General features: G+C 59.5%; 1 protein-coding gene across 1 annotated transcript in view; it reads left to right on the top strand.

The window, feature by feature from the left end:
- ADGRA1 (adhesion G protein-coupled receptor A1) overlaps positions 1-19,182 on the top strand; it is a 34,233-nt gene extending 15,051 nt beyond the window's left edge. Inside the window, exons 6-7 of the mRNA XM_060091557.1 lie at positions 16,890-16,988; positions 17,959-19,182. Coding sequence (XP_059947540.1) covers positions 16,890-16,988; positions 17,959-19,180 — 1,321 coding nt within the window. The 3' untranslated portion in view covers positions 19,181-19,182. The remainder of the gene's footprint in view (positions 1-16,889; positions 16,989-17,958) is intronic.
- Positions 19,183-27,747: the final 8,565 nt, after the last annotated feature.

Here is a 27,747-nt window from a genome sequence, read left to right as displayed (position 1 = left end):
GGCTCTTGGCCACAAGGGAACTTGGGGCCTGAGGACGACCCGATGGCACAGGTGGCCAGGGGCAGGGTGGGGCCCTGATGCTGGAGTGAGTGCCCTCTGGTGCTGCTGAGTTCCTGCGGGGAGAACCCCAGCACCCATGTTGGGTGGGCATGGGGAGAGGTGGTTCCGCGGTGGGTCAGTGCCCCGGTCTTGGCTTTGGTTTATTCACGGGTCTCAGAGAGCTAAGAGGGGAGCCTCGTCTCAAGGTGACCGCGTGGCTCGGGCATGGATATGGAAGCCCTGCTCCAGCCAGTTGTCCCTGTTGCTTCCTTGGGCCGGGGGGGTTCGAGATGGACGTGGTCGGAACAGGCCTGGGGCCGATGGGAGCCCCAGACCCCCTTCCAGCATGTGAGCCAGGGAGACGCTGGGGCACCAGCCTGCCGGGGCCACGGCAGGAGTGCATCTCACTTCACGCCAAGGAGCGATCTCAGCTCCTTTAGACAAGGACACACCTGCCCCCGTCACTGGGCAGCCGTCCGTGGCGATCGGGGTTTTGCTGGGCTCTGCCCTTCAATTCTCTGAGCCAAGACTGAACCCAAACCGGCCGTCGGCAGGAGCCAGGCTCAGATCGGCCTACGTGGCCCTGAGCCTGGGCACCAGCTGCCCAAAGCCATCCGGCTGCCACCGTCTCCAGGACGTCACCTGAGCTCGGAGAGCACAAGCCTTGGCTGCCCACTGAGCTTCCCCAGGGTACCCACTGGTGGTGATGTGCAGCTCAGCCAGAGGCCGCCCTGGACACTGGGGCTGGGGGTGTGGAGGGGGACCCTTGGCGTTTGGGAGCCTTTTGCCTGGGATTCCTGAGACGATCCCAACCAGGTGGTCCCTGGGAAAGGCAGCTGCTGCCACTGTGAGGTTGTGGCCCACGTGGGGGGCACCAGGGACACCCGGGCCCTCGGACCGAGCTCCGTCTGGCTTTGCATTTGGAGGGACGTGGGCCAGCGCTCAGTAAGCCCACAGCCCAGCAGAGCGCCCATTCTGAGGCAGATTAAAAAGCGCCCTGTGTTATTTAAGTGGATAGTGACCCCCCCCACACCACCCCGTCCCCGCCCCCAGGCTTCCGACACTATTTGATTTTCAGGTGGAGCAGACGCGTTGCCACGTGGCAAGCAGGGGCAGTGGTGCTTTCGCAGTGACTTGGGCCAGGGAGGCGGGATTTCATCATCTCGTCTCCTGCCAGGGAGGCCCCAGGTCCCCTGGGTTTAAAAATCACTCTCAAAATGCGTTTGCGGGTCTGAAATTGATTGAAGCGCTGCCTGGTTGCTTGAGGACTGGGGTGGAGCTCTGGAGCTCACTCTGTTTTTCTCTGACAGCTTCAAAATGCACGTGACCTGGCTGGGCGCCCAGCACCGTGGGGCTCCGTGACCTGGGGCCTGGGGTGGGGACTGCCCCAGCCGCGCTGTCACACCCGCAGGTCACTGAGGGAAACTGGCCGCTCCTGGTGCTGCCCGGAGGCCACTGTCACACCCCCGCCCCGGCGTCCACTTCCTTTAGTACAAAGGGCCTTGACACTGGGGCGTCCACGTAGCACTGTGACCCCAGGAGCTCCCTCGGTTACCAGCCTGCCAGTCGCCACCCCGTCCCGGCACGCACACCCGCCACGGGTGCAGATGTTGGAGGGCGGGGGCATCTGCTTCCGGCTCCCCCCATCACCAGCACAGTCTGCTCTCTCGGGCCCGGCCTGGCCGGGGGCTGGCGGCGAATGTGATGGGCCTGGGCCTTCTCCAGAGAGACCAGAGGCTGATCATGGGGACCCCAAAGGCTGGCGGGAGCCGTCAGGGACCAGAGACTTTCGTCCCCGGCCCCCGGGGCTCACATTCTGCCCTCCACACTCCAGACCCTGCAGTCTCTGCCCTCAGCCTCCTCAACCGGAAGCATCCTAACCAGTGGGGCTCTTCCCACCGGCCCCGCAACAGGCGTCCTTTTACTGTGTCCTCGACCCCACTCCCAAGACTGGAAAGTCACCTGGGCTTTACCAACAGCAACAGGAAGTCAGCTCCTGGGACTTCCTGAGAGGGAAGCGCCCCAAAAGGCCACGTGCTGCCAGGGCATGGTGCGTAAGCTGTCAGAACAGAGCGCACCATGTCTTGCTGGACCCTCGGGGAGGGCTGGGCGGCACGGGCAGTGGCCAGAGCCCCTGTGTCCTCCCAGCCCAGCTCTGCAGTTTTCCACTGAGAAATAAATAGAAAACAGTTGTGAAATCCCACACAAATATTAAAATAGTTTTCTCCATTTCTGCAAAAATGGCCATTGGACTTTGGATAGAGATTGCATTGAATCTGGAGAGCATGTGAAGATGTGTTACCATTTTAACATTATTGGCAGCAACCAATCTGTAAACACAGGATGTCTTTCCATTCTTCTTTTATTCCTCCCGGGAATGTTTTACAGTTTTCAGCACACATATCTTGTGCTCCGTGGTTAAGTTTTTTCCTAAGTACTTTTTTATGCTATTGTAAATGGGATTGTTTCCTTAGCTTTATATTCAGGCTGTTCATTGCGTACGTATAGAAATACAACTGATTCCTTGTGTTGATCTTGTGTCCTACAACTTGGCTGAAATTGCTTACTAGCTCCAGCAACTTTCCGTGGATCCTTTGGGATCTTATATACCTCATGTCATCTGCATGTAGGGAGTATTACTTCTTTGTTTCCCATTTGAATGCTTTTCTTTCTTTTCTTGCCTAATCGCTCTGGCTAGGACTTCTAGGACTGTCTTAGTCCTCTCTCCTTTTCTCTTAGTCCAGCTAATAGTTAGCCAATCTTGTCAATCTTTTTGAAGAACCAACTTTGATTTCATCAATTTTCTCTATGTTTTAATTTTTCATTTTTGAAATAGGCGACATTTATTGAGCACATACTCTGTCACGCTCTGCGCTAAAGGGCAGGCACGTGTTTTATGATTATTCACAGTTTGTTTAGAACAGAAAATGTGTCTGACGCAAAGTAAGTTTAATAATACCTCATAGTTTACACAGTACTTTCACACACATTAGAGGGAACATGACTATTTCTATTTTACAAAATAAGGAAACTGAGGCATAAAGAGATTCGAGGGTTGTCCCAGTTCATACATCAGCAGCTAATTAGTGATCGCCTCTACTGTATTTATCTCTGCTCTAGTGTCTGTTATTCCCTTCCTTCTGCTGATTTGAATTCAGTTTGCTCTTCTTTGTCCCAGTTCCTTACAGTATAAAGTCAGATTCCTGATTTGAGATCTTTCTGTTTTGACTCTAGAACTTATGGCTACGAATTTCCCTCTGGGCAATGCTTTCGCTGATCCCAGAGGTTGTGGTGTGTTGTGGGGTTTATTCATTCATCTCAAGGTCTTTTCTGATTGTCCTTGTGATTTTCTCTTCTACCCACTGGTTATTTATGAATGTGTTGTTTATTTTCCACAGATCATTCGGTTGTCAGGGGTGGGGTGAATCTCTCTAGAATTGTGCTGACAGTCTTAGAGACAGCTGAGTGAGGGGATTCCAGATGGACTGAAGGGCCCCGTGGCTGAGGGGAGAGATCTTGACTCCAGTGATGGGAAACATACTACTTCATTCCTTCCGGTGTTTGGAAAGCTCTGAGGTCAGGGTCAGGAGCCGGGAGGGCCTGGGGTGGAGGCGGGTTACTTTGCAGGTTCTGCTGTGGGGCTGCGCGGCCAGGTTAGCTGTCTGCTTTCTCTAGGTGAGGAATGGAATGGGTGTGGAGTGTGGGCTCTAGGGGAGCACCTCGATTCAGGCCCCGGGCCAGGCCCAAGGGTCACCGAGCAGAGTCAAGGCCTTTACGGTCTCTCATGGCTGTGAGCTGAGTGTGAATTGGGTCCCTGGCCCGTCAGTCCTGCCTCAGGGCTTCCTGCTGGGGTATCACCACCTGGAACAAAAGGGTGTACATTTAGACAAGGAGGTGCTACCCCTCAGCTTTGGGGGTGGGTGTCTGGGGATGGGACAGACTTAGAGTCTCAGCTGGGCCCAGGGTGTCAGCACCAGGACCTTCTGGTTTTCTTGGGTTGGGGGGCGGGTAGGCCTTGGGGAACCAGCACATGGGCAGCACAGGAAGCATTGTGAAGGGCAAGGGGGAGAGCGGAGGTGGGAAAGAACAGCAGGGGGCGAGAGAGGACCCTGCCCCACAGGGGAGCCGCCCAATAAGGGGGCAGGACTGGACCATGGACTCAGCCAGGAGCCCGGTCCAGCTCCCAAGGGCCCACCCAGCCCAGCCTCCACCACCAGGCCCCCTGATCCAGGACACAGTGTCGCCCACCCATGACAGGGTCCCCTCACACCAAGATGCCTGGAGGGACTCAAGGCAGATCTCCCCACTCCAGCCGCCACTGCCCAGTGTCCATGCAGCCCTGGTCCAGCCTTCGGTCCCCAAGGTGCCAATGCTATTTCTCAGAGGCCCCAACACAACTAATAGTGTATCCACGAGGGACACAAAACCACACCCACACTCCTGTGTGTCCACGAGGGACACAAAACCACACCCACACTCCAGTGTGTCCACATGGACCCAAGCACACGCCCAGCACCCTGGTGTGTCCACGTGGACCCGAGTGCATGCCTGGCGCCCTGGTGTGTCCACGTGGGCTCAGGTCCACGTGGACCCTGGTGTGTCCACATGGTGTGTCCCTGGTGTGACCCTGGTGTGTCCACGTGGACCCGAGCCCACGCCCAGCGACCTGGTGTGTCCACGTGGACCCGAGCCCACGCCCAGCAACCTGGTGTGTCCACGTGGACCCGAGCCCACGCCCAGCACCCTGATGTGTCCACGTGGACCCGAGCCCACACCCAGCGCCCTGGTGTGTCCACGTGGACCTGAGCGCACGCCCAGCACCACCACACACAGCAGGCAGCTCAGTACGGCACTAGCACCGTCACCCCCACGCCAGTGTCAGGAAGCTGGGCGTGCTCCACGTTGTTCTCGTCTCCTCCCCAGGAGGAGCCCCCCTCTTCCCAGCCTCCCCTCCTCTGTCACCCCGGCCCCCCTCAGCCACTGTACTCCCTTCAGACCGCTCTCCGTCCCCCAGGCCTCCCGCCCTCAGTGCCCTTCCATCCAACCCCCATCCCTCCAGAGTCCCCTAGTAACGTGGAAGCACGCAGGGCCCCGACGCCGGATGCCGGTCCCCAGCCTGAGCCCCCGCCCTCCCCCGGCAGCCCCCGCTAGGCCGCCTGCTTCCACCACATGGTGACGGCCCCTCCCCACGCCTGCCACTCCCTTTGCTCCCACAGGGCCGTACCCCCAGATCCCACAGAACGCTGCTGGCAGCCGCCCCAGTACGTCTAACGGGGGCTTTGCTGCGTCCTCCCCCTGGACCGAGGGAGAAGACTGCCTCTGCCTCTTTGTCGCCTCAGAACCAGGCTCACAGCTCTTCCTCATTAAATATCAAATCCACATGCAGATAAATGATAGTGATTCAGTAAATATTTTTTAATTTGGCCTTGAATGCATAACCTCAGTGCTAACCTGAGCTGGGCGTGGGAGGAAAGCAGTCTGATCAAAACTCTGTTCTGACGTGAGGACCAGAGGCTCGGCTATCATCACAGGACTCCCGGGGTCCCCCTCCCCTGCTCAGCATGGAGGTGGTGGCTGCTTGGCTGTGGTTCAACAGAGGGACCCACACAGGGCCGCAGTGGGAGGAGACTCCTCAAGCTGAGTCTGGGAGAATCTGCACAGGCTAGCACGCTGGGGAGGGGTTTCTAGGAATGTAGACGCTGGGTGAGGGGTGATAAAGCACAGCTCCGGGAAGAAACGCAGACGAGGCCTTGAAGGGGGCTCGTTGTACTCACAGAGGGGGCCACGGAGCCATGCCAGGCACAGAAGGCACAGCCAAGGTACTCGACCCAGAGGTGCGGACCTTGCTGGGGCCCGGGGTGCAGTTGAGGGGCACTGGCACCAGGGAATTTCACTGGGTGGTCTGAAAGCAAACCAAGCAGCAGGAACAAGCAGAAGACCAAGTCCAGGGCTGGGTCTGCCGCGCGGGTTCAGCCGGTCGGGGTGTGATTTGCAGCGTGGGGCTGAGAAGGTGCTGAAGCTCCAAGCAAGAACCCAAGTGGAGGATCCTTCACATGGGAGCATCCTCCAGGAGTAGAATGCACACAGGGTTTCTGCCCAGGGAAGCCGGCTGCGGGCGCATTCGGATCTGCCCTGGGGACCGGCTGCACAGGCTCCCCTGCAGCCCGACCGCCACAGCTGGTGACCTCCAGACCCTGGAGGAAGCAGGCGCCCCCAGACCTGCCATTGGCACAAGTCTCCGGGCCAACCCGCCACGTGGGACACCCTCATCCGTCAGTGACATGGGGAAACACCAAGACCCAGGTCCCCAGCCGCCAGCCTCGGAGAGCAGAGCCGGCCTGCTGGTCAGCACTTCCGAGTGTCAGCGGGGAGGAGAGGGAGAAAGCTGGGGAGGGAGAGCCTGGCCGAGAGACACAAACAGAGAAAACGAGGCAGGCGTCCACACTGAGGGCCCAGGAGCCGTGGCTCAGCCACTGCTGAAAGGCCACCACCACGAGGAGGGCTCAGCACCCAAACTTCATTACTGTTGGTCTCTTTAGCCTCGTTCAGGCCCTTCTCTGTCCACGTCTCTACCTTCCCTGCCTGCGTCATCCCCACGGAAGGTGCCGCGTGTAACCTGGCGATCGTGAGTCTCCAAGCCCAGCCGCTCACGGGCCGTTCAGCCAGCGCCGGGGGAGCCACTAGGACAGCTGTGCAGGGCGCTGTCCGCAGCCTCTGTGGATGGGCTGGGTGGCCAAGGCCCCTCCGCCAGGCTCTCCGGGTGGACAGACCTCTCCACCCCTCCCGCTCCCTTAGTCTCAGTCCATTCGGGTGACGAAAACAAAACTCCACAGGCCGGCGGCTTAACCAACAGACGCTTGTTTCCCACGGTCTGGAGGCCGACCGTCCAGGACAAAGGCACCAGCAGCTTCGGTGTCTGGTGAGGACCAGCTTCCTGGTTGCTAGATGTCTGTCTTCTCACTGTGACCTGACATGGCACCAAGGGGCTGGGAGCTCTCTGGGGTCACTTATGAGGCGCTAATCCCATTCGTGAGGGCTCCACTCGCATGGCCAAGGCCCCACCTAATACCACCACCTTGGGTTTAGGATGTCAACATGGGAACGGGGGACATTCAGTCCACAGCAGTTGGCCAAAGGAAGTCTACCTCAGAATCAAACGGAGCTTCTTGCTGTGATTTTACCGATGCTCAGGGGCTAATTCCCAATCTAGATGCATGTAATTACATCCTAATTTTGCAATCTGTTCTGCCCTTTCTGATAAAGTGCACCTAGGTAGTTTCCTATTACTTAAGGTCAGCTGGTGGTTTTCTTATCTGGAAACTGTAGTTGGCGCTGGTGCCGAGGTGCCTACACCCTGGATGACAGGCACCTGCAGAGCTGAGGCCCCTGGTTCGTCCATTAGCCCACGTGCAGTTGGCCTCGACCCTGGACGGCCCTGCCTGGTGGAGGGATAGTTCCCTGGGGCTCTCTCTGCCAGGAACTCCTTCTCGCAGCAGTGATTAAAGACGGCCAGGGGCTTAGGACGTGCTCGGCAAGCACTGGGCCAGGCGGAACCACACAACCCCCCAGCACGGCCACAGGGGCACAGGGCTCCGGGGCCGTCGGTGAACCGAGCAGGACCCTCCAAGTCCGACCCCCGGGGCCCCGTGAGGCCACACCTGGGATCACGTCCTGGCTCACAGACCTGGCCCAGGAACACAGGGCTCCTTCTAGGTGAAAGCAACCACACGGCCCCACGTGCTGGCACCTGTCACTGAGAGAATCATGGCAATTGGGGTGCGGTTTCATGCTGGTCATCGTAAAGCGCCCTGGCTACATGTTAAATGCAGGGCACACTCTGAACAGGAGATGGTCTTGGAGCATCTGCATGGCGTAGTCAGGGTTTGGACAGGCGTCCCTCACTGTGTGGCCCTGAGGCCTTCATCCACCAGCTTTTCTCCAGGCCTCAAATCCTCAAGGGTTATCACCCTCCTCTGTCCACCCCGGTCAGTGCAAGCTGGACGTAAGGGTCTGCATCTCAGAGGCACATCGGTGGCTCTAAAAGCCACACACCTGGGCGATGGATGTGGACGGCTCTCTCACCTGAGCTGAAATCATCAACCTGATCTCTCGTATTTCAGAAGTCCTGAGCAACACAAGGAACGCTAACTGCACCAGGAGATGGACACCTATCTGATGGACACCGGGTCTGAAGGGCGGTGCCTGGGCAGGTTCACAGGTCATCCTCCCTCCAGCTTCCACCCCCCCCCCCCACCGACTGCATCTCCCTGTGGCTCAAGGACACAGGGAGGCCTGGCAGCAGTGACCCCCGTGAGAGTCGTTCACATCCGCTCTTCATGTCAGCGCGTCTCGTCCACAGACACCCAGGCTCCGCGAGGGCACGGACCAGCCAGGGTCTGTCGGCTGACGGCGGTTCCTCGGGCTCTCCTGGGGGAGGGCGCCTTGAGCACGTCTGGCCCCGGACAGTGGATCAACTGTCCAGCGGGGCGAGGGGGACTCATGGCCCTCACCCCACAGTCAGGACCCTCATCACAGCCTGATGCGGCTTCTCCTCCCAGGTCCTTTCTGGGGGCCCCTTCACCCACTGGTCCCTTCTGGTGGCCGAGCCGCAGAGGGAGAAAGTGGCCTCTGCTGGCCTCCATCCTCTCTTGTGGCCCTTTGGACCCTCGGGGAAGCGATGCTCCCCCTTGACCTGGGAAGAGGGTCCTCCACTCAGCTCAGCTGACACAGGAAAGGCACTGGGGAGGCCGCGGGGATTTCAAAGTCAGGTTTCCCTGCGGCCCTGGAGGCTTGCGGATTACTAGCCTAAAAGCGGAAAGAGGGGACTCTTAAACAAAAGCCCGATTAAAATACTGAAGCTCAAGTAGATGGGACCTGCGCTGCTGGAGCCAGAAACCCCAGTGGCCTGAGCTCACTGTGTGCCCGTCGCTGACACCACACCCTCGAGGGCAGCTGGGCCTGCCTGGAGCTGGGGATGGGCACACGCAGGGGCTCCTCACTCAGCCCCACAGCTGCCCGCCCAGGACCCGAGTGGCTTCGGCAGGGACAGCGCCCTCCATCTGGGCCCTGCGCTGGCTGTCCAGCATTCTCTGTCCCAGGAGCTGGTTTATTCTGACTGGACGCTGGCTCCAGCCAGGCGAGTGTGCAGGGCAGGGCCCAGGCCCAGCTCAGAGGACAGGACGGGGGACGGTCAGGTGCCCGGGCAGGCGGGTGGCGGGGTCAGAGCTGCCGGAGCCCACACTCTCCAGGCTCTGCGGCACCCCAGGCTCAGGGAGAGGGCTGGTCCTTTCTCTTTCTTTTCCTTTTTTTTAAACTTTCTCTTTTTTTGAGAAATAGAGCATTTACACCCCAAATAAGTCTAAAATATCAGCACAGGTTTATGAAATTTTCGTGTGCCCTTCAGGGGAAGAAACAGAAGCCTCCTCTGTGGAAACCTCAGCCGTGCCCACACCCAGCCCCCTCCCTGTCCTCATTCATGACTTTTATTGCCTTTTTTAATAGTTTTACCCCCCAAGTATGCACCCCTAAACACCAGTTTTGTCTGCACTGACTTTGAGCCGTATCCACATGGAATCGCTCGTTTCATATTTTTATCTGGTTTCTTTCACTGCACAGCGTGTTTTTCAGACCTGTCTCTGTAACTGTGTCACCATCTGGCCATGTGACGTGGACAAATGACCAGTTCTCCTGCAGTTACGCTGCTCCTGGTGGCGCCAGAGGGGGGGGGGGTGACCCCACCAAACCCCTCAGCCCTTGCCCCTTTCCCTCGGGGGGACCTCTTGGGGGTCCCATCTGCTGTCCCCTGCTGAGCACCCAGCCTCCTCCCATCCTCCCTCTGGGCCGTGCGTCCGTCCATCTGTCTGTCCTTTGCCATAGGACAGCACACACCCCCTGCATCACCTGGGGCTGCTGGTGTTACAAACGGCTCTCCCGACTCCTACCAGCTGGAAAGCACCCTCTGAAGCAGGAGTCTGGGGCACGAATGCTGCGTCCGGTTAACAAACCCGTCATTCTCTACAGATGCCTCGCACACTCAGCTCTGTGATTCCACCGCCACTTACACTCCTGACTTCCGCCTGGGACAGGAATTTCTGGGTGGTGTAAGCTGGGGACCAGGTTCGTTTCTGGCTCCTGTTGGAAAACATCACCACAAATTCAGGGGCTTAAAACTACACAGATTTATCATCACACAGTCCTGGGGTCAGACGTCTAAACCAACCCCCCTGGGCTAAATCCACATGTGGACAGGGCTGGCCCTTCCGGACGCTCCAGGGTCGAATCCATTTTCGTGCTTTTGCCCACTTCTAGTGGTGGCTGCACCCTCGGTTCGCGGCCCCTCCAGCACTGGGGTCACGACCTCACGGAGAGGCTGCGGCTGGACTAGAGGTGGCTGGTTGGGGTGGAGAGTGGAGGCTTCTGCAGGAAGGTCCATGCGGGGGCGGGGGAGCCGGGGCAGGTGGGGGGCGGAGCATCCCCGCCGTGGAGCGCCCAGCGGCCGCAGCGAGAACAGCCGCCCTGGCCGAGGGGCCGGAGGCGGCCTCCAGCGCCCTCTGCTGACCGAGCCTGTACGACGCCCCGCGACCTGTACTCGGCATGGCCCCCCCCCGCGCCCCGCATTTGTGGACGTGGAGTCGGAACAGCCCAGGCAAAGGCCAGGCGAAGCTCCCTGCAGAGGAAGAGGCGCCCGGGGGCTGGAGGGCGCCTGGCCGGAGGCAGCAGAGAGGCCGTGACCGCTCACCCTGCAGGACTACAGGGCCAGGGCACAGGCTGGCTCCGGCTGCAGCCTGGCCTTGGCGGGGAGGACGGTGTCAGCTGCGTGGGCCCCGACTGTCCACCGCGGGCAGAGCAGAGCCAACCTGCTGGCTCCAGGGCCCCGGGTGCCTCTCGGCCTCCAGGGAAGAGAGAGGCGGCGGCAGCAGTGAATGGCCCGGGCTGAGACCCGCGGCGGGGTCTCTGGTCAAGCTGTCCCCCCCACCCCCTGGCTGTGGCTTAGCCATGTCGCCGGTTTCTCCATCCACCCAGACACCAGAGAAGAGACCACCCCGGGCCCCCCGCTGCAGGGCTTCTTGGGGGCTCCCTGAGCCATGGGGCCACGGGGGGCGGTGCAGGCTTGAGCAGGGGTCCGTCCCATGTATGTCACATCCCGTGGGGCCGCCTGCCGATGCACCTCACCGTGTGCTCAAGGTGTCTCCTGATCAAACCCCAGGTTTCTCTCTGAGCAGCCCCGTCAGCAGTGGGAGCCGAGCGGCTGCAACACGGGGGCACGGAGGCCCGCAGGCCAGACCCCTGTGCTGCGTGGCTGGAGCAGGACCCTCGGGCCGGTCCGCAAGCATTCGCTCCCCTGGGAAGACTTCCCCAACTCACTGAGGCGGTCGGGCCATCGTCCCTGCAGTTTTATCTGGCCTGGCCGCTGCCCCGCCTCGCGCTGGGCTGGAATCCCGGAGGCTGGCTCACTGCGCCTGCAGGGTCTGCGGGCGCTGCTCATTTCCCTCGGCCCCTGCACGGGGGCGGGAGCACCCCCAGCCTCTGGCCCTCAGGCTGCCCCTCACTCAGGCCTCGGGCCACACTGGCCTGTGACAGTATCCTGTGAATCTGGCCAGTTTCTGGGCACGTCGCTTCCCTTTTCCTCCTGCTCTGGGCTGGCCGGGTGGGCTGCGTGCTCACACCCGGAGCCCCAGGGAAGGCACTCAGAGCTCATGCCCCGAGGTGCTCGGACGAGTGCAGGGGCCTGCCCCCCTGTGCCCGCTCTCACCTACAAATAGCGGATGTCCCACGAGAACAGAGACTCGGCACCTCTCTTCAGAGGAAGGTGCAGTGCTGGCGGCAGCTTGAGGGGAACGGGGTGGGCGAGGCCCGGAGAACATGCAGGTGACCCGGGCATGCAGGGAACAAAGCAGACGGCGCGGCAGGCGCAGAGGAGGTGAGCCTGGAGCCGCAGGACGGACGGAGCAGCGGGAGGGCCCAGGGTCCAGGCAGAGACAGAAAGGGGAGGCCCAGGCAGGAGTGAGCCTGGAGGGGCTGCAGGCAGCGATGCGGGTCTGGCCCGCGGAGGTGCTTGGAGGGGCTCAGTCACCTGTCACTGGTTGTCATCAGGCTGAAAGTGCTGCCTACACAGGCCCCGCCTCCCAGAAAGAGCTCTGACAGTTTCTCTTCAAGTGGGGAGCCCCCAGCCTCACCCCAGGAAGGGAGGCCCTGGTGGAGGGGCCGTGCTCAGCTGTTCTCTCCATGGGGAGACCCCTAGCCAGCCTGGATGGGACACAGCCAAGTGTCCCTGTCCACTGTCAGGCTTCCCTCCAGGACCACACGGTCCTGATGCTGGGGCTTCGTAGTCTATCCTGCAGTCCGTCTTTTTTTCAGGATGGCCTTCGATAGTCCAGACCCTTTACATTTCCATATCAATTTTAGAATAAATTATCCACTTAAAAAAAAAGAATCTGCTGGGATTCTGGTTTGATGTCATCGTAAACAGCACTTTTATTTTCCAGTGGTTTCCTGCTCATGTACAAAGTATAACTGACTTTTTGTGTGATGAGCTCATAACCGTCTAAATTCTCCCGTTAGTCCCAGCAGTTGTCTTGGAGACGCCACAGCATTTTTCAGGTAACGAGTCAGGTCACCTGCAAACAGAAATGTACTTACTTCATTCTCACTGGTGCCTTTACTTCTTTGCTGCCTCGTCAGGGTGCCGGGGTGTCCAGGACCCGTTCGCAGGGACTGGGGGGAGGGGCACCTTGTCCGTTCCTGATCTTGGGGAAGCTCTACCGTCTCACCATCAAGGATGACACTGGCTACCAGTTTTCATAGACGCCTCCCAGCAGGTTGAGGAGATTCTTCGATTCCTAGTTTGCTGAGATTTTTTTATGATGAATGCATCTTAAATTTTCTGAAATGTTTTTGCTACACCTATTAAACAATCACGTGGCTTCTCCTTGCGTTTATATGATGAACTGCATTGATCGATGTTTATGAATAACAGGCTAATTCGCATTTCTGTGATCATTCTTACTTGGTCATGATGCTTTGTCCTTTTCATAAAGTCCTAGATTTCATCTGCTGACACACTGTTGGAGATGTTTGTGTCTGTGTTCCTGAGGGTTGCTGTGTGTAATCAACTCTTTTTTAAATGTCTCCATCTGGGCTGGGTATCAGCTCATGCTGGCCTCATAAATTGAGTCAGGAGGTGTTCCCTCCTCCTTTATTTTCCGGAAGAGCCCATATCAGATTGGTGTCCTCTCTTCCTCAGATGTGTGTTCTGATTCACTGGGGACACTCGCAGAGCCTGGAGCTTCTCTGTGAGATGTTTGTGGATACTGAAGTCAGTGTTTTCACTAGAAAGAGAATATCCAGATTTTCTAATGCTTCTCGTTTCAGTTTTGCTACCTTGTATTTTTCTCAAGGAATTGATCCATTTCATGTAAGTTGCTAAATAGTTAGTGTACAGTCCTTTATAGTTTACTCATGTTTCCAGTGTCTGTGGGTGGACAATGCTGACCCCTCCTTCCTGATGCTGGCAAGTTGTGCTCTCTCTCTTTACCCCTGATCAGTCCAGCTATGAGTGTATCGCTTTGTTGACTTTTTTTTTTTTCAGGAAATGAATTTTGGCATGATAATTTTCACTATTGTTTGTTTTCTTTTTTCATTTATTTCTGTCCCTGTTTTTGTCATCTTCTTCCTCCTGGTTACTTTGAGTCTACTTTGCTCTTTTGTTTTTCTGCCCTGTTGAGGTGCAATCTTCAGTCACTGAACTTTAGACCTTTCTTTTTTTCCTCATAGAAATACTCATGGCTATGAGTGTCCCTCTAAGCCCTGCATCCCAGAAATATTATACTGTATTTTTTCTCATTCTGATTAAAATATTTTCTAAATTCCCTTATGATTTCTTCTTTGATCCATGAATTATTTAGAAGTATGTCATTTCATTTTTCAGATATTTGTGGTTTTCCTAGTTAGTTTATTGCTATTAGTTTCTAATTTAATCTCACTTTGATCAGAGAATAAACTCTGTATGATTTCGATACTTTTACACTTATCAACACTTGTTTGATGGAGCATCACATCGTCTGCGATGGTAAATAGTGTGCACTTGAAAAGAATGAGTGCTATGCAATTATTGGGTGTGATGTTCTAGAAAGAGCAATTAGGGAAAAGATTAATGTCATTGTTCAGATCTTCTATTTCTTTACGAATTTTTTGCCTACTTGTTCTATCAATTGATAAGAGAGGAGAATTCAAAACATCAACTATGATTTTGGAATTGTTTATTTCTCCCTTTAACTTTGCCCATTTTTGCTTCGCATATTTTGAATCTTCCCTTTGGCTCCCACACATTTACATTTTAATGTCTTCCTGTGAACTAACATTGATATCATTATGAAATGCCCCTCTTTCTCTCTTCTCTTAAAAGTTTATTTTGTCTGGTATTAATGCAGTCACTCTGGCCTTCTTGGACTCAGTTAGTGTGGATAGCTTTTTCCATCCATTAATTTTCAACCTCTCTGTGTCTTTTTACTTAAAATGTTTCCTCCTATTGTAGACAGTATATAACTGGGTCTTGCTTTTTTGCTGTTGTTAATCTATTCTGATTATCTCTGGCTTTGACGTAGAATGTTTATTCCATTAAAATTTAATGGGGGAGGGGCTTCCCTGGTGGCGCAGTGGTTGGGAGTCCGCCTGCCAGTGCAGGGGGCGCGGGTTCGTGCCCCGGTCCGGGAGGATCCCGCGTGCCGCGGAGCGGCTGGGCCCGTGGGCCATGGCCGCTGGGCCTGTGCGTCCGGAGCCTGTGCTCCGCAGCGGGAGAGGCCACAGCAGTGAGAGGCCCGCGTACCACAAAAAAAAAAAAAAAAAAAAATTTAATGGGGGGCGTCCCTGGTGGCGCAGTGGTTGAGAGTCCGCCTGCCGATGCAGGGGACACGGGTTCGTGCCCCGGTCCGGGAAGATCCCACATGCTGCGGAGAGGCTGGGCCCGTGAGCCATGGCCACTGAGCCTGCGCATCTGGAGCCTGTGCTCCACAGCGGGAGAGGCCACAGCAGTGAGAGGCCTGCGTACCACAAAAAAAAAAAAAAAAAAAAAAAATTAATGCGAGTTTTGTTTGGTCTCCATTTCATTATTTGTTCTGTTTTTGCTCCATTTCTCTCTTTTTTTTTTCTGTCCTCCCTTCCCTTTTTTATTTTATTCTTTGGTTATTTTAATATTTTGTAACATTTCATTTTAATTTATCTATTAACTTTTTACCTATTAGCTGTTCATAGTTGCTTTAGGGATTAAAATCCACAGCCTTTCCACAGTCTTTTTAGTTTGTAACTTACACTATTTCATGTAAAATACATTAGAAACTTTGCAACTGCATGGGACCATCTCTCCTCCCACCCTCTTTATGCTACAGACACTATAGATAGTGCCCCTACCTATACTGTAAACTCCTCAAGGCAGTGTTAAAATTCTTTCTTTAAGCACCAATATATATTTTAAAGAAATTAAGAGGAAACAAAATCTTTTATATTTACCCAGATGTTCAGTATTTCTGATGATCTTCATTCCTCCAAGTTTCTGTCTGGTACAGCATCCTATCATCCTAAAGGATTTTATTTGGCATTTCTTTAAGTGCAGGTCAGCTGACAACAAATGCTCCCGGTTTTACTTTTGTTAGAATGTGTCTATCTTTCTCCTTCATTCTGGAGGACGTGCCCTCTGGATACAGAATTCCGGGAGGCACAGAGTCCCCAGCCATCACTGGGTGTGACCATGTGCAGGATCATCCACTTCCACCCGTGGACCTGGAATCCGTGTCACTCCCCTCACTGGGGGCCTGGTGCCCTCCCATTGATTTGGGCATTTGTGGCATCCTGTGAATGACACCCTCTTATGGGGGATCGTCCCCGAGCTGGCCCCTTGCTCTCCCCACCAGAGGCACCACCCATCACCGTGTGTGACAACCAGCACGCTCCATGGCCAGGTGCCCGTGGCACGGGTGCTTGGCAGTCCCCGGCCCTTGCACTCCCCAGGATCCTGCTCCAACACCCTTGGATAGAGCTGTTGGCTGCGGCCCCACAGATGGGACAGTCAGCTCACGGGGGGCAGGCAACTCCCTTCCAGGTGAATCCCTGTCCTCCCAGGGTGGGGTCAAACACCAGAACTTGCCCCCAAGCAGCTGAGAAACTGGGCTGCCAGGCAGCACACAAAGGCACAAGGAACGGCCCCTGTGAGTTTCTCACCCTGAGGTTATGGGGCCAACTGGCCTGAGCATGCATGGCTAGTCACTGACGCCAGCCACCTGCTGGAACAGGCGTTACCTGGGCTCGGGCTGAGAGGCCCCAGCGCCGGCGGGATGAGCAGCTCCGCCTGAAGGGGGCCAGGCGGCTGACTACAGTGTCCACCACAGCCCCGTACTGTCCCCCATGGAGCATGCAGCCCCCTCCACCCTGTCCACTGTGGTTCCCCCTCCACTCAGGGGCTTCACGTTCTCCCCGTTATTTCTGCCGCGTGAACCAGGGCACCACATGTTCCCAGATGCACGTGCTGGGCCCAGCCAGGGTCACCTCTGCACAGGTGTAGTAGCGGGTGGGGGACACATGGAGGAGACGTGGGGTGACCCAGGGGGTGGGGGGATGTGAGGGAACATGGGGGGCAATGCAGGGGGTGGGGAATGTGGGGTGCAGGGCTCGTGGGGGAGGGGGCGCAGGGGAGGCCAGGTCGGGTGGGGAGCTGGCAGCGGCTCCGCCACCAGGGTGGACAGCTGCTCGGCCAGGACGCCTGGGCCTCGCCTCCTCCGCTCTGCCCCGAGGAAGGCGAGAGGGGGCTGCCCTGGGGCTGCAGGGGGACTTGGAGCGCAGTGAGCGGCCCCTTCCCGCAGGTTCTACCTCATCAGCGGAGGGGCCCCTTTCATCATCTGCGGCATCACTGCCGCCACGAACATCGGGAACTACGGGATGGAGGACGAGGACTCCGCGTAGTGAGTACCTGGCGCGACGCGGTCGGTGGGGGGCGGCGTGGCCCCGCCCAGGAGCGTCGTCCTCCCCACGCGCGGGCTTCCCCGCCTCCCATCCCCCACCCGCCGTCCCCCACTCCGGTCCCCCAGGCACTGTGGGCTGGAAGGAGGGGTGGAGGGGGTGCCCGCGGCAACAGGGCCGCCCCGCCCAGGACCGCAGAGCGTGGACCCGGCCGTGCGTAGGAGCCCAGACAGACCCCGCCCCGTCGGCGCCCCCAACCCCAGCTCTGCCGCCTCCAGCGCCCCCGCGGCCGGCGGGTGTGCTGGGGCCCTCGGCCTCGCTGGCCCTGGCCAGGCCGCTCCCGCCGTGAGGCCACCGGTCGGCTGCACCTGGCAGTGGCTTCTGTGGGCTTCTCAGGCTCCGGGGCTGCAGGGTCCCCCCGGGCTCTCCCCGAAGCCGCGCCCCCTGCCCTTCTCCGTAGAGCCTCCTGGGGAGGCCGGCCTGGCCCCCTCGCTCACAGGAGCCAGCGCCAGCCCCAGGTCGCAGCACGGCCCCCAGCTGACCCCCGGCGCTGGAGCCATGCCTGCACCCTCACACTCCTCCCCCAGTTGCCCCCCAGGGCAAAGCCCCGCAGGACACGCAGGCCCTGTTCCCCCGGGGCTCACCCCTTCCTGGGCCCAGCACTGCAGCCCCACCAGGCCCGGCTGAAGCTGGGAGGAAAGGCAGCCGCCCAAGAAAAGCAGCAGCGCCAGAGAGGCGGCCCGAGGCTCGGAGCCCAGCCCTGGCTGCCGCCTGCAGGCCACCGCCACCACCGGCGTCCCCAAACTCCCACCACGCTGTCTGGTGGAGGCAGCAAGGGCGGCCCCGCCCCGATTTCGTGTGTCTCCTTTTCGCACGGTGACCCTCCCACGAGCTCAGGGAAGCGGTGACCCCTAGTCCCACCCGGTGCCCTGCCTGGTGCGACCCCCTCGCTGACTTGCTCTCCTCCCACAGCTGCTGGATGGCCTGGGAGCCCAGCCTGGGCGCCTTCTACGGGCCAGCCACCTTCATCTCCCTGGTCACCTGTGTGTACTTCCTCGGCACCTACGTCCAGCTGCGGCGCCACCCAGAGCGCAGGTATGAGCTCAGGGAGCGGGCGGAGGAGCGGCAGCGGCTGGCAGGGCCAGAGGCCGGCCAGAGCCCCGGGGCCCCGCTGGCCACGCCGCCCGCCCACGATGCCCTGGTCACCTCGCTGCTGCAGAACGAGCACTCGTTCAAGGCCCAGCTGCGGGCCGCCGCCTTCACGCTGTTCCTGTTCGTGGCCACGTGGACCTTTGGGGCGCTGGCCGTGTCCCAGGGCCACTTCCTGGACATGATCTTCAGTTGCCTGTACGGCGCCTTCTGTGTGACCCTGGGGCTCTTCGTGCTCATCCACCACTGTGCCAAGCGGGAAGACGTATGGCACTGCTGGTGGGCCTGCCGCCCCTCCCGTGGGGACCCCCACGCTGCGAAGCTCGGCGCCCGCCCCACGCTCGACGCCAACGGGGATGTGCTGAGCCACGCAGCCTGCCTGCAGGACTCACCGCGTCCAGGCAAGACGCTGGGCTTCGGCCACCCGCCAGCCGGCCACTGCAAGTTGACCAACCTGCAGGCCACCCAAAGCCACGTCAGCTGCCTGTCACCAGCCACACCCTGCTGTGCCAAGATGCAGTGCGAGCAGTTGATGGAGGACGCAGCCCACATCCACGCGCACGAGGAGGATGCCTTCGGGCACGACCCGCACCTGCACAGGTGCGTCCAGGGCAGCACTAAGCCCCACTACTTCAGCCAGCACCGGGCAGCCACGGCCGAGCAGGAGTACGCCTACCACATCCCGTCCAGCCTGGACGGCAGCCCCCATAGCTCGCACACGGACAGCCCCCCCAGCTCGCTCGAGGGCCCAATGGGGCCACACTCACTGGCCTGCTGTGCCCAGGGTGACCCCTTCCCCTTGGTCAGCCAGCCCGAGGGTGGCGACACCAGCCCCGTGCTCTATGGTTGTCCCCCACGGCCCGGCAGGGAGGCAGCCCATGGTCCGGCCCACTTGGAGATGCTCCGGAGGACACAGTCCCTGCCCTTTGGCGGCCCCGGCCAGAACGGGCTGGTCAATGGTGATGCACGGGACGCTGCGCCCTTTGGCTCTGACAGCACGGGTAACATCCGCACGGGGCCCTGGAGGAACGAGACGACCGTGTAGCAGGCGGGGCTCTGTCACCTTCGCCCACACGGCCTGGACGTGCTTCAGAGCAGAGCCAGGACCTCGGCCACGTGAGGTGGGCAGGGGGTCACCACGTGACCCAGCCTTGGCGGCGCTGCCACTGACCCCTTCGTTGGAGGACCTGAGCGGGAAGACGCTTTGGGCTACGTCGGCCTCCACAAGCCCCAAGGGCAGCCGGGCGGTCCACGTCACAGTCACCTGCTTTCATCCCGTAGTGCCCAGTCCCCGGCAGCCCAGGGCAGAAACCCACCCTCAGCGCCCGGCGTGTATCCCATCTGCCCCGCCACCTGCCGTGCTAGGCCTGGCCGCAGCAGGTGGCGCCCCCGATATTTCCTAGTGTTTAATGTGTGTTTTCTGTTTAGGTTTGCTCCTCGGGGCAGGCAGGCAGCCTGCCTGTCAGTCCAGAGCGCTCTGGGCAGCTGCCCCAGGCCCCTCCACTCTCAGAGGGACTCGAGTCAGCACCTCTGCCCAGTGCCGGCTCCACCTTCACCCCCGCCCCGCAGGCCTCAGAGCATCACAGACGCTGGGGCAGCAGCCGTACTCTGGGAGCACAAGGGCAGAGGGACTCTCGGTGACCCTAGGCCTTCCAAGGGCCAGTGGGGTCTCTGAGGGGCCTGTGCCTTTGGAAATGCCCACACATCCTTTAATGTAGACTCGACTTCCGAAGCCAGGTGCTGTCAGGAATGGGTCCCGCCCGCACCATGAGCGTTTGGGAACAATAAAGTCCCCTGCCACAAAAAGAGAGGGTCTGGCATTTCCATGAACATCCGGGCACAAAGCCATGACATAGATGACAGAGATCCTTCTGTGACAGCAAGTGGCATGTCCCATGGGAAGGGATCCACGGGTCCCCGTGGAGAAGCTGAGACACCCAAAGGGATGTGTGTGTAGGCCTCTGCAGTCTTTGCTCCCTCCCTTCATCTCCCAGGGTCTGTAACACATATGCAGACATGTGCACTCACACACGCGTGCACACGTGTTGGTGCATGTACCACATACATGTGTGAATGTGCCACATACGTGCACATGTGCATCACATGCACACTCCCCACACGTGCACAGTACACCATACATGCACAAGAGTGCACACATATGCACTGCACACAGCATACATCACACATGCCACCCGTGCACACACGTCTACTGCGCACAGACATGCACACAGCGCGTTACGCACACACAGGATAGAGCGTTTTCCAGCCATCCAAGCACCGAGCTCTCCTTGCCCGGTGCAGCCTCATCACCAGGACTTGTCAGCCTCTGTGTCTTGGGCAGGGACTCCAGCAGGAGCAGATCCTTACTCACACCCCCTGGGTTGGGGGGTGTCCGGTGTCCCAGGTGAGATGCCCAGTATCTGAGCACAGGAGCCCCACTTCCTGGAGTTCCTGTAAACCTAACAGTGACGTTGTAACAGACCAAGGTGGCCGGTACCTGCCCCGAGCCCCATGAATCCTCACATGTCGACCAGACGGGCAACCGATGACCGCTGGGTGTCTCCTGTCTCCACCGCCGACCAGCCTGCTTGCCCGCTCCTGCGGCTGACAGGACCGGCGCCCCTGGGCTGTGCTGGGCACACGCTGCAAGTGCAGAACCGTCGACGAAATACAGTGTTGTCCTTGTTGGCACTTTGGGAGGCTGGTTCATAGCATCCGCAAGCATCTCTCTCCCTACAGGGGGGCAGGCCCACCGTGGTGCCCGGGGCTGGGAGAGGCCGGGGAGCCACGAGGCTGTCTTTCCGGCCCCTCCAGAGGGCGGCCCCCATTCTTCCTGCCCCGGCGCCCCTGACAGACCAGAGGGAGCAGCTCATCATTCAGACCAAAGAGACTCGACGTTAAATATTAAACATTGTGGGTTTCAATATTGCTTCAGCCTCCTGAGTCCACTTGGAGACGGGGTTGTGACACCTTCCGTTTGCAGGTAATGTTTTCCAGGAATAAAAATCCACGGCACGACCGCATCTGGGAGCGCCCCACGCGGACGATGCCTCCAAAAGGATGCAGGGCGGGAGGTCAGAGCCACAGCCCACCGTCTGAAGTCTAACGCTGTGTGTCACCCCTTCTTTTGTGCTATGTGTGTGCATACACGCGGGGGGTGTACGTGAGAGTGTGCTTCCTGCGTGTGTGTGGGGGGGAGTGTGCATGAGTGTGCCCGTGTGCTGAGTGCATTGTGCATTCTGTGTTCAAGTTGGTTTGTGCACATGTGTGAGTGTGTGCATGTCACACATAAGTCTGTCACGTGTGTGTGCATTGTGAGTGCACGTGCAAGGGTGGGACTGTGCTATGTTGAGTTGGGTGGGTGGGTGCCCATGTGAGTGAGTGAGTAGTGTGAGAGCACGTGTATAAAGATGAGTGTGTGAGCACACGATAGCGTGTGCAGATGCGCACGTGTGAAAGCGTGTGCACGGGTGAGTGCATGCATGTGTGTGTGCTTACACGTGTGTTGTGTTTGGATCATATGGCTGCGTAGAGGTGTGAGTGTGGGGATGAGTGTGCGTGTGTGAGCATGTGAGTGCCTGAGTCGTACGTGTGAGTGCAGGAAGAGCACACGTGTGTGTGTGGGAGTGTGTGTGCATGCGCGTAGATGCCCTTCACAGAGAGTCCCCTGGCCTTGCTGTGCGCTCCAGTCTGACTACCATTGTGCAGGCCTGGTGGCCTCACAGGGTCACTGTGACAACCTCAATCAGCCCAGAGGACTCAGGGAACTTGGCAGGTCTGAGCAGCCCTCTCCTGAGTGGTTCAGCCGGGGACGCGTCACAGTCCATCCTGAGCGCTGGTGTGGCGTCATCCGCTGGGGACCTGGAAAGCACTCGCCCGCAGGTCTGGCCAGCACTGCTGTCTGCAGGGAGCGTTGGTGCTTAGTTAAGGGCACCTCCACCGACCCCCTCCCCGATTTCTCCAAGAAGCCCCTTGAGCCACCTCTGAACACGCCACCCCTGGGAGCCCCTCCGGGTCTGTGGCATTGCCTCAGCTGGGTCTGCAGGAAGGGGCTGGACCGGGATTTGGTGGGGGGGCACCCACTCTGTCTCTCATCCTGCTGGCCCACTGGGCTCTTTAAGACGCAGACAGTCGAAGAGAGCCTTGGGGCCCAGGAGCAGCCTCTGGGGGGTGGGGTCACAGGGCATGAGTCGCATCTGCAAAGGCAGCTGTCCAGGGGGCCGGCGCGTCGTGCTGGGCCTGCTGCGGGGCTGGGCTGGCAGCAGCACTGTCCGCTGGTTTGGGAGGCCTGGCCTCTGCCAGCCGGGGGACACTGGCAGGAGCAGCTTGCCCTCAGCTCCGGGGGCCTGGGCAGGGGCGCGGCCAGCCACGCGAACGGCCACACACAGACGTGGTAGCTGCGGTAGGGCCACGCCTGCCCTACGGGCACCCAGGTTGCCCCTGGAGTCCTGCCACCCACCCCGAGCCCCGCGGTGTTGCCCAGGTGGGGAGGGGTTCTGGCGGGCCTCAGGCATTGGTGTCACCAGCAGCTGGACACAGGCTGACCGGCCAAGATTGGCCTGAGTCCAGGGCAGCAGGTGTGTGTGTTCTGCCCCTGAGGATGGCCGCCAACCCCGCCCTGGCCTGCACACCCCCGGGTTCGTCTCTGAGCCGAGGCTTCAGCAGCAGCTTTTACTACATGATTGATTATCAAACAGGCCCCTCGGGGCATAAATTTGCCTGTTGGATCCAACATCAAAGAACATTCTGGGGCCTGCAAGCTGGGGAGGGGGCGCCTCTGGTCCTGAGGGAGGCCAACTCTGCATCCCCCCAGAAGGTGGGACGGAGGGACAGGGTGAGCGCCCTGTGAGGACACAGGGAGCAGTGCTGCGGCAGCCACACCAGCTGCAGGGTGGAGGGCGTGGCCCCGGTGGGTGCCTGGGGAGGCCGGTGGGGGAGGGGAACAGAAAGGCCACGTTGGAACGTCTTGAGGACCAAATCGGAGAGCTTCGGCCATTCAGGAGGGCAGGCGTGGCAGGAAGGGGCACACGGGAGACCCCTTGGCACGAGTGAGAGGGGCTCCCCCAGACGTGACCCAGGGCCCCACGTGGCCACTTCTGGGAGGTGGGCATCCACCTCGCGGCAGGCGGCTCAGCCTGCAGGCGTGGGGCTGGTGGCAGGACGGCTCCGCGGGCCCCACTCCGGTGGGCTGGGAGGGAGGGGTTGTTGGTCGGTGCCGGAGTGCACGTGGCCAAGTCCCATGGCCCACCGGCCACCTGCCTGGGCCTCCCATGAGCCGCAGAGCCGGCGCCCTGAGCACAGACTTGCCACCCAAGGGACAGTCCTCCAAGGGCACCAGACAGCAGATCCAAAGGCGCTGGCTTGGCATCGGAGGTGGACCAGAAACCCTGGCGCCCAGGAGGGAGGGTGGCTGGGAGGCGTGGGGGCAGGGCTCTCTGGATCCCCCCACCGGGTCACGGCTCCACCGTCCTCTCCGTTGCCCTCACATCCAGCCTCCTGGGCACCACACGCCAGCGGCCTCGGGTCTGCTCTGTCCTGCTCGGAGGCCCAGGCGGGCACTGGCCACGGACGGACTCCCCCTCGCCCAGGGGATCCTAGGCCCTCCCGCTGCCCGGGGTGGATGCACTGAGAGTGACACTGGTTTATAGCCACGCTCTGTGCACAGACGTCGAGGCTTCCCTGTCCCTGGCAGCAGGTTACTTCTCACACACACAGCTCTGGCGACACCCCCGGGTGACCCCTTTCAGGGACAGCCCGGCAGCTCAGGCGCGTGTGACCTGGGTCCTGGAGTGCAGGTCCCTCCCATGAGCCGGTGTCCGTGGCCTGGTCCCAGGGTCGAGTCTCAGTCACTCAGATCCAGGAGAAATGTGTCTGTGTTGGGGCAAGTCTGGGGCTGAGGACAGACGATCCGCATCTCTTACGAAAGCCCGTGAGACTGAAACGCCGTCTCTGGGGTGCATGGACCTGCGTGGCGCCGCTGGCCACCAGGGAGGCCTAGCCCCCCCGAGGGCGGAGAGGGGGCCTCAGGGCTGAGCTCGGGGCCGGAGGAGCAGGTGGGCGGCACAGAATGGACATGGTGGGAGCAAGGGGTTGGGACCGCAGTAGATCCAAGAAATAAGATTCGGGAAGGAGATCCCAGGTCATGGGGGCCGACTGGACGTGGAGTTGGGGTCTCAGGTGGGAGATCAGGGCTGTGTGGTCAGTCAGGGCGGGGCAGGCACAGGCCTCAGCGGTGCTCCGGCAGAGAAACCGGGGGGCAGAACAGCCCAGGAGTCAGGGGCTCAGCAGCCCTGGGGATGGTGGGCGGGGTCCCTGCACAGGCCACAGCCTCAGAGGGCAGGGGAGGCCGCAGACACACACGGGTGCATTCGGGCGCACACACAAGCTCTGCTCAGGGACGTGCCCGGAAAAGCACACGCGTGTCCCCACACACACAGGAGTTCAAGGAAGCACATGAGAGACATGCTGGCCTGTGTACACACACACGTGCACACTCAGGCTTCTTTCACCCCAGCCCTCTCCCGCCAGAAGCAGGTCCTGTTACCGACCGGGGTTCTTGGCTTTCCCCAATCAATTGACATTGATCAGAGGCCAGACAAGAAATTCAGGCAAGGCTGTACTGGGGCCCCTGCTGCAGCAGGTGGGGAGTGAGAACAAACAACAGTCTCCCTTGCTTGCTCGCTCCCTGGCGGGGCGGGGAAGAGAGGGGGCCAGCTGGCTCCTTATATGGGGTGAGGGTAGGGGCGTGTCCAGGGGTCGGGCTGGAAGGGTGGCGTCCGTGGTCTGTCCACCCCTTAGGTGATATTGTGTGCAGGGGGCAGGGGCAGTGCCCTGCTTTTGCTCCCAACACCCTGCTTTTGCTCCAGGCTCTTCGAAAGTGGAAGTTGGGTTTTTTGGTCTCTTTGTATCTTTTGGGTCCAGAATTTGCCCCAACTGCACATGCACACAGTTATTTTTATTTTTTTAAATTTTATTTATTTATGTATTTTTAAAATATTTATTTATTTAATTTACTTTGGCTGCTCCGGGTCTTAGTTCCTCTTTGTGGCATGCAGACTCTTAGTTGTGGCATGCACGTGGGATCTGGTTCCCCGACCAGGGATCGAACCCAGGCCCCCTGCATTGGGAGTGCGGAGTCTTACCCACTAGACCCCCAGGGAAGTCCCCACGCAGGTCTTTTTAGTCCTGCACAGTTTCTTTGTATTTTGTTGCTCCAGGAGACGTGCGTCCAGGTGCAGGTACGCAGCACTGCCGCAAACGGTCCCAGGTCCCAGCCTTTCTCAGTCCCACTGAGGCTCTGACCTCCCTCTCACCTGGCCTGGCAGCCCCTGTCTGCTGTGAGCCCTTCCTCTCTGGGAACCCTGGGAAGGGAGCCCAGGTTCCTCCAGGGGGTCCCCAGCCGTGCCTCCAGGGGCCCCAATATCCCAGAGGCTGAGTGCAAAGTGTGTGGCAGGATGTTTTCGTGCCCCCTTGGGGAGGCGATGGGACACCAAGAACTTACCTCCATGGAACCTGGGCTGCTGGGGAGCCGATGCACGTCCTACAGACCCTCCAGTCTGCAAGGACTGGTCCCTGGAGACCCAGCAGAGAAGACAGTCTGGGAGCTGGGCCCTGCCCTCGGGGGCTGACACCCCAGCTCGCCACACGGGCTACGAGATGGGTGATTACAAATAAGGAGCAGGCTGTCGCCGGCCCCAGGAGCCGGGAACAGACCCTCGGGGCCCCTGTGTGTGGGGTTCCCGAGGAAACACACGTGCGTGAGGGATACCAGGGCCCCAAAAACCGCTGGTGCCATGCAGCTTCTACACATGTCACCCCATGCCAACGTCTCCAAACGGGGGGTGGAGGGGGATGGAGGCAGGCCTCCTGCTGTTTACAGACCGCCCCCACCGCCAGGTGGTCACAGTGCAGCTGGGACTTGGCTGACGAACCGCAGGCTCCATGTGGCCTGCGGGCAGGCAGTCTGTGCCATCGCCGCTGCATGGATGGATCCTGGACAAATGTTGGGGGGCCCACAAAGGCAGGATGACCCCCGTGGCTGGTCAGACGCTGAGACCGCCTCTCAGGAGCATCGGCAGAGGATGGGGAGGCCTGGGGACCAGGGTACAAGGCACAGGGCCTGAAGGGTCTGGGTGGGGGCCGGGAGCCCAGAGTCCCGGGGGCGAGACTGTGGGGTCCGGCGGGAAGCACAGGCCGGAAGCTGTCAGCTCCTCGAGGGGTTGGGCGGATGAGATGCTCAGAGCAAGATTTAAGGGGCCCCAAAACTCAGTAATAAAGCAAGTAATGTTGTGACACAATATTTTAAAAAACCAAAATTGATACCAAAAAATCCACAGTGACCGGCATCAAAATCTTAAATGGAGGGCCTCCCTGGTGGCGCAAGTGGTTGAGAGTCCGCCTGCCGATGCAGGGGATACGGGTTCGTGCCCCGGTCTGGGAGGATCCTATATGCCGCGGAGCGGCTGGGCCCGTGAGCCATGGCCCCTGAGCCTGCGCGTCCGGAGCCTGTGCTCCGCAACGGGGGAGGCCACAACAGTGAGAGGCCCGCATACCGCAAAAAAAAAAAAAATCTTAAATGGAGACAGAATCAGTGTTACTGGTGGTCCCCCAGTGGCCCCAGTGTGGGTGTCGGGGATGCTGAGCTGACATACAACTCAGAGGACAGTCCACGCCCAGCATCTGCCGGGTCCTCACCAGAGCCAGCGACCAAGGCCGTTACAGGGCACAGGGACAGAACAGCCCAAAACCAGGTGAAGAAATGACCCCAAACCAGGCGAAGCGGGCAGAGAGGTGCTGGACATGCCAGAATCAATTTGCAGACAGAGCAGCAGCCACTTTCCCTCTCATGCTGGAGACACACAAGCTATAAAAGTGGAAACGCTGAAGCTTGAGATGGGGCAGCCGAAGTGCCCATCATCCTTGCCCCACGGCTGGGCCAAGAGGTCCAGGAGTGTGCACCGCACTTCACAGTTTACAAAGAGCTGCCACCTCTGAGCTGGGGCGGGGGGCGAGGCCCTGGGGGAGGAGGGGAGCCACGGCGGGTGTACAGTCCCTTCAGCCCTGCGGCGCTGGGTCCAGGAGCCCTTGCAGGGTGCAGGGGAGTTGGGGTTCACAGCAGACAGCGTCCCTACCCGTGGCAGCGTTCCCGCCCACAACCTGCACGCAGCTCACAGCGACAGGATGTGGTCAGCACCCCCACCTTCCCTCATCTTGTCCTGCCCCCACTCCTGACTCAGCGCCACCCGGGGAAAGCGAGCTCCCAGCCTCCTCCAGGGCACAGCCGGGAGCCGCCTCCACCCACAGCCTCCGCCCCGCCTGCCCTCTGCTCACTGCCAAACCCAAGTGACCAAGCGGGCCCGGCCAGGTGCCTTTCACACGTCACCTGTCAAATGCTCCCATCCAGCCTCGTGAGCAGGCTCAGAGAGGTTGAGCAAATTGCCCAGCGTCACACAGTCAGGAAGGGCAGAGCCACAGCATCCGTGACCAGCTCCCCCGGCGGCTCCAGGGAAGCAGCGCAGAGGCCACATTCACCGGGCCCCAGCTTGCCTCCTCCACTGCACCAGACGAGGGGCAGATGGGGGTCGTCCGTCAGCCAGGGACCCTCCGTCTTCA

Source organism: Mesoplodon densirostris, chromosome 1 (assembly GCF_025265405.1).
Source record: "Mesoplodon densirostris isolate mMesDen1 chromosome 1, mMesDen1 primary haplotype, whole genome shotgun sequence".
In the NCBI taxonomy this organism is placed as follows: domain Eukaryota; kingdom Metazoa; phylum Chordata; class Mammalia; order Artiodactyla; family Ziphiidae; genus Mesoplodon; species Mesoplodon densirostris.
Note: the sequence above shows the minus strand (reverse complement) of the source record. Positions and strands in the feature narration are given on the sequence as shown.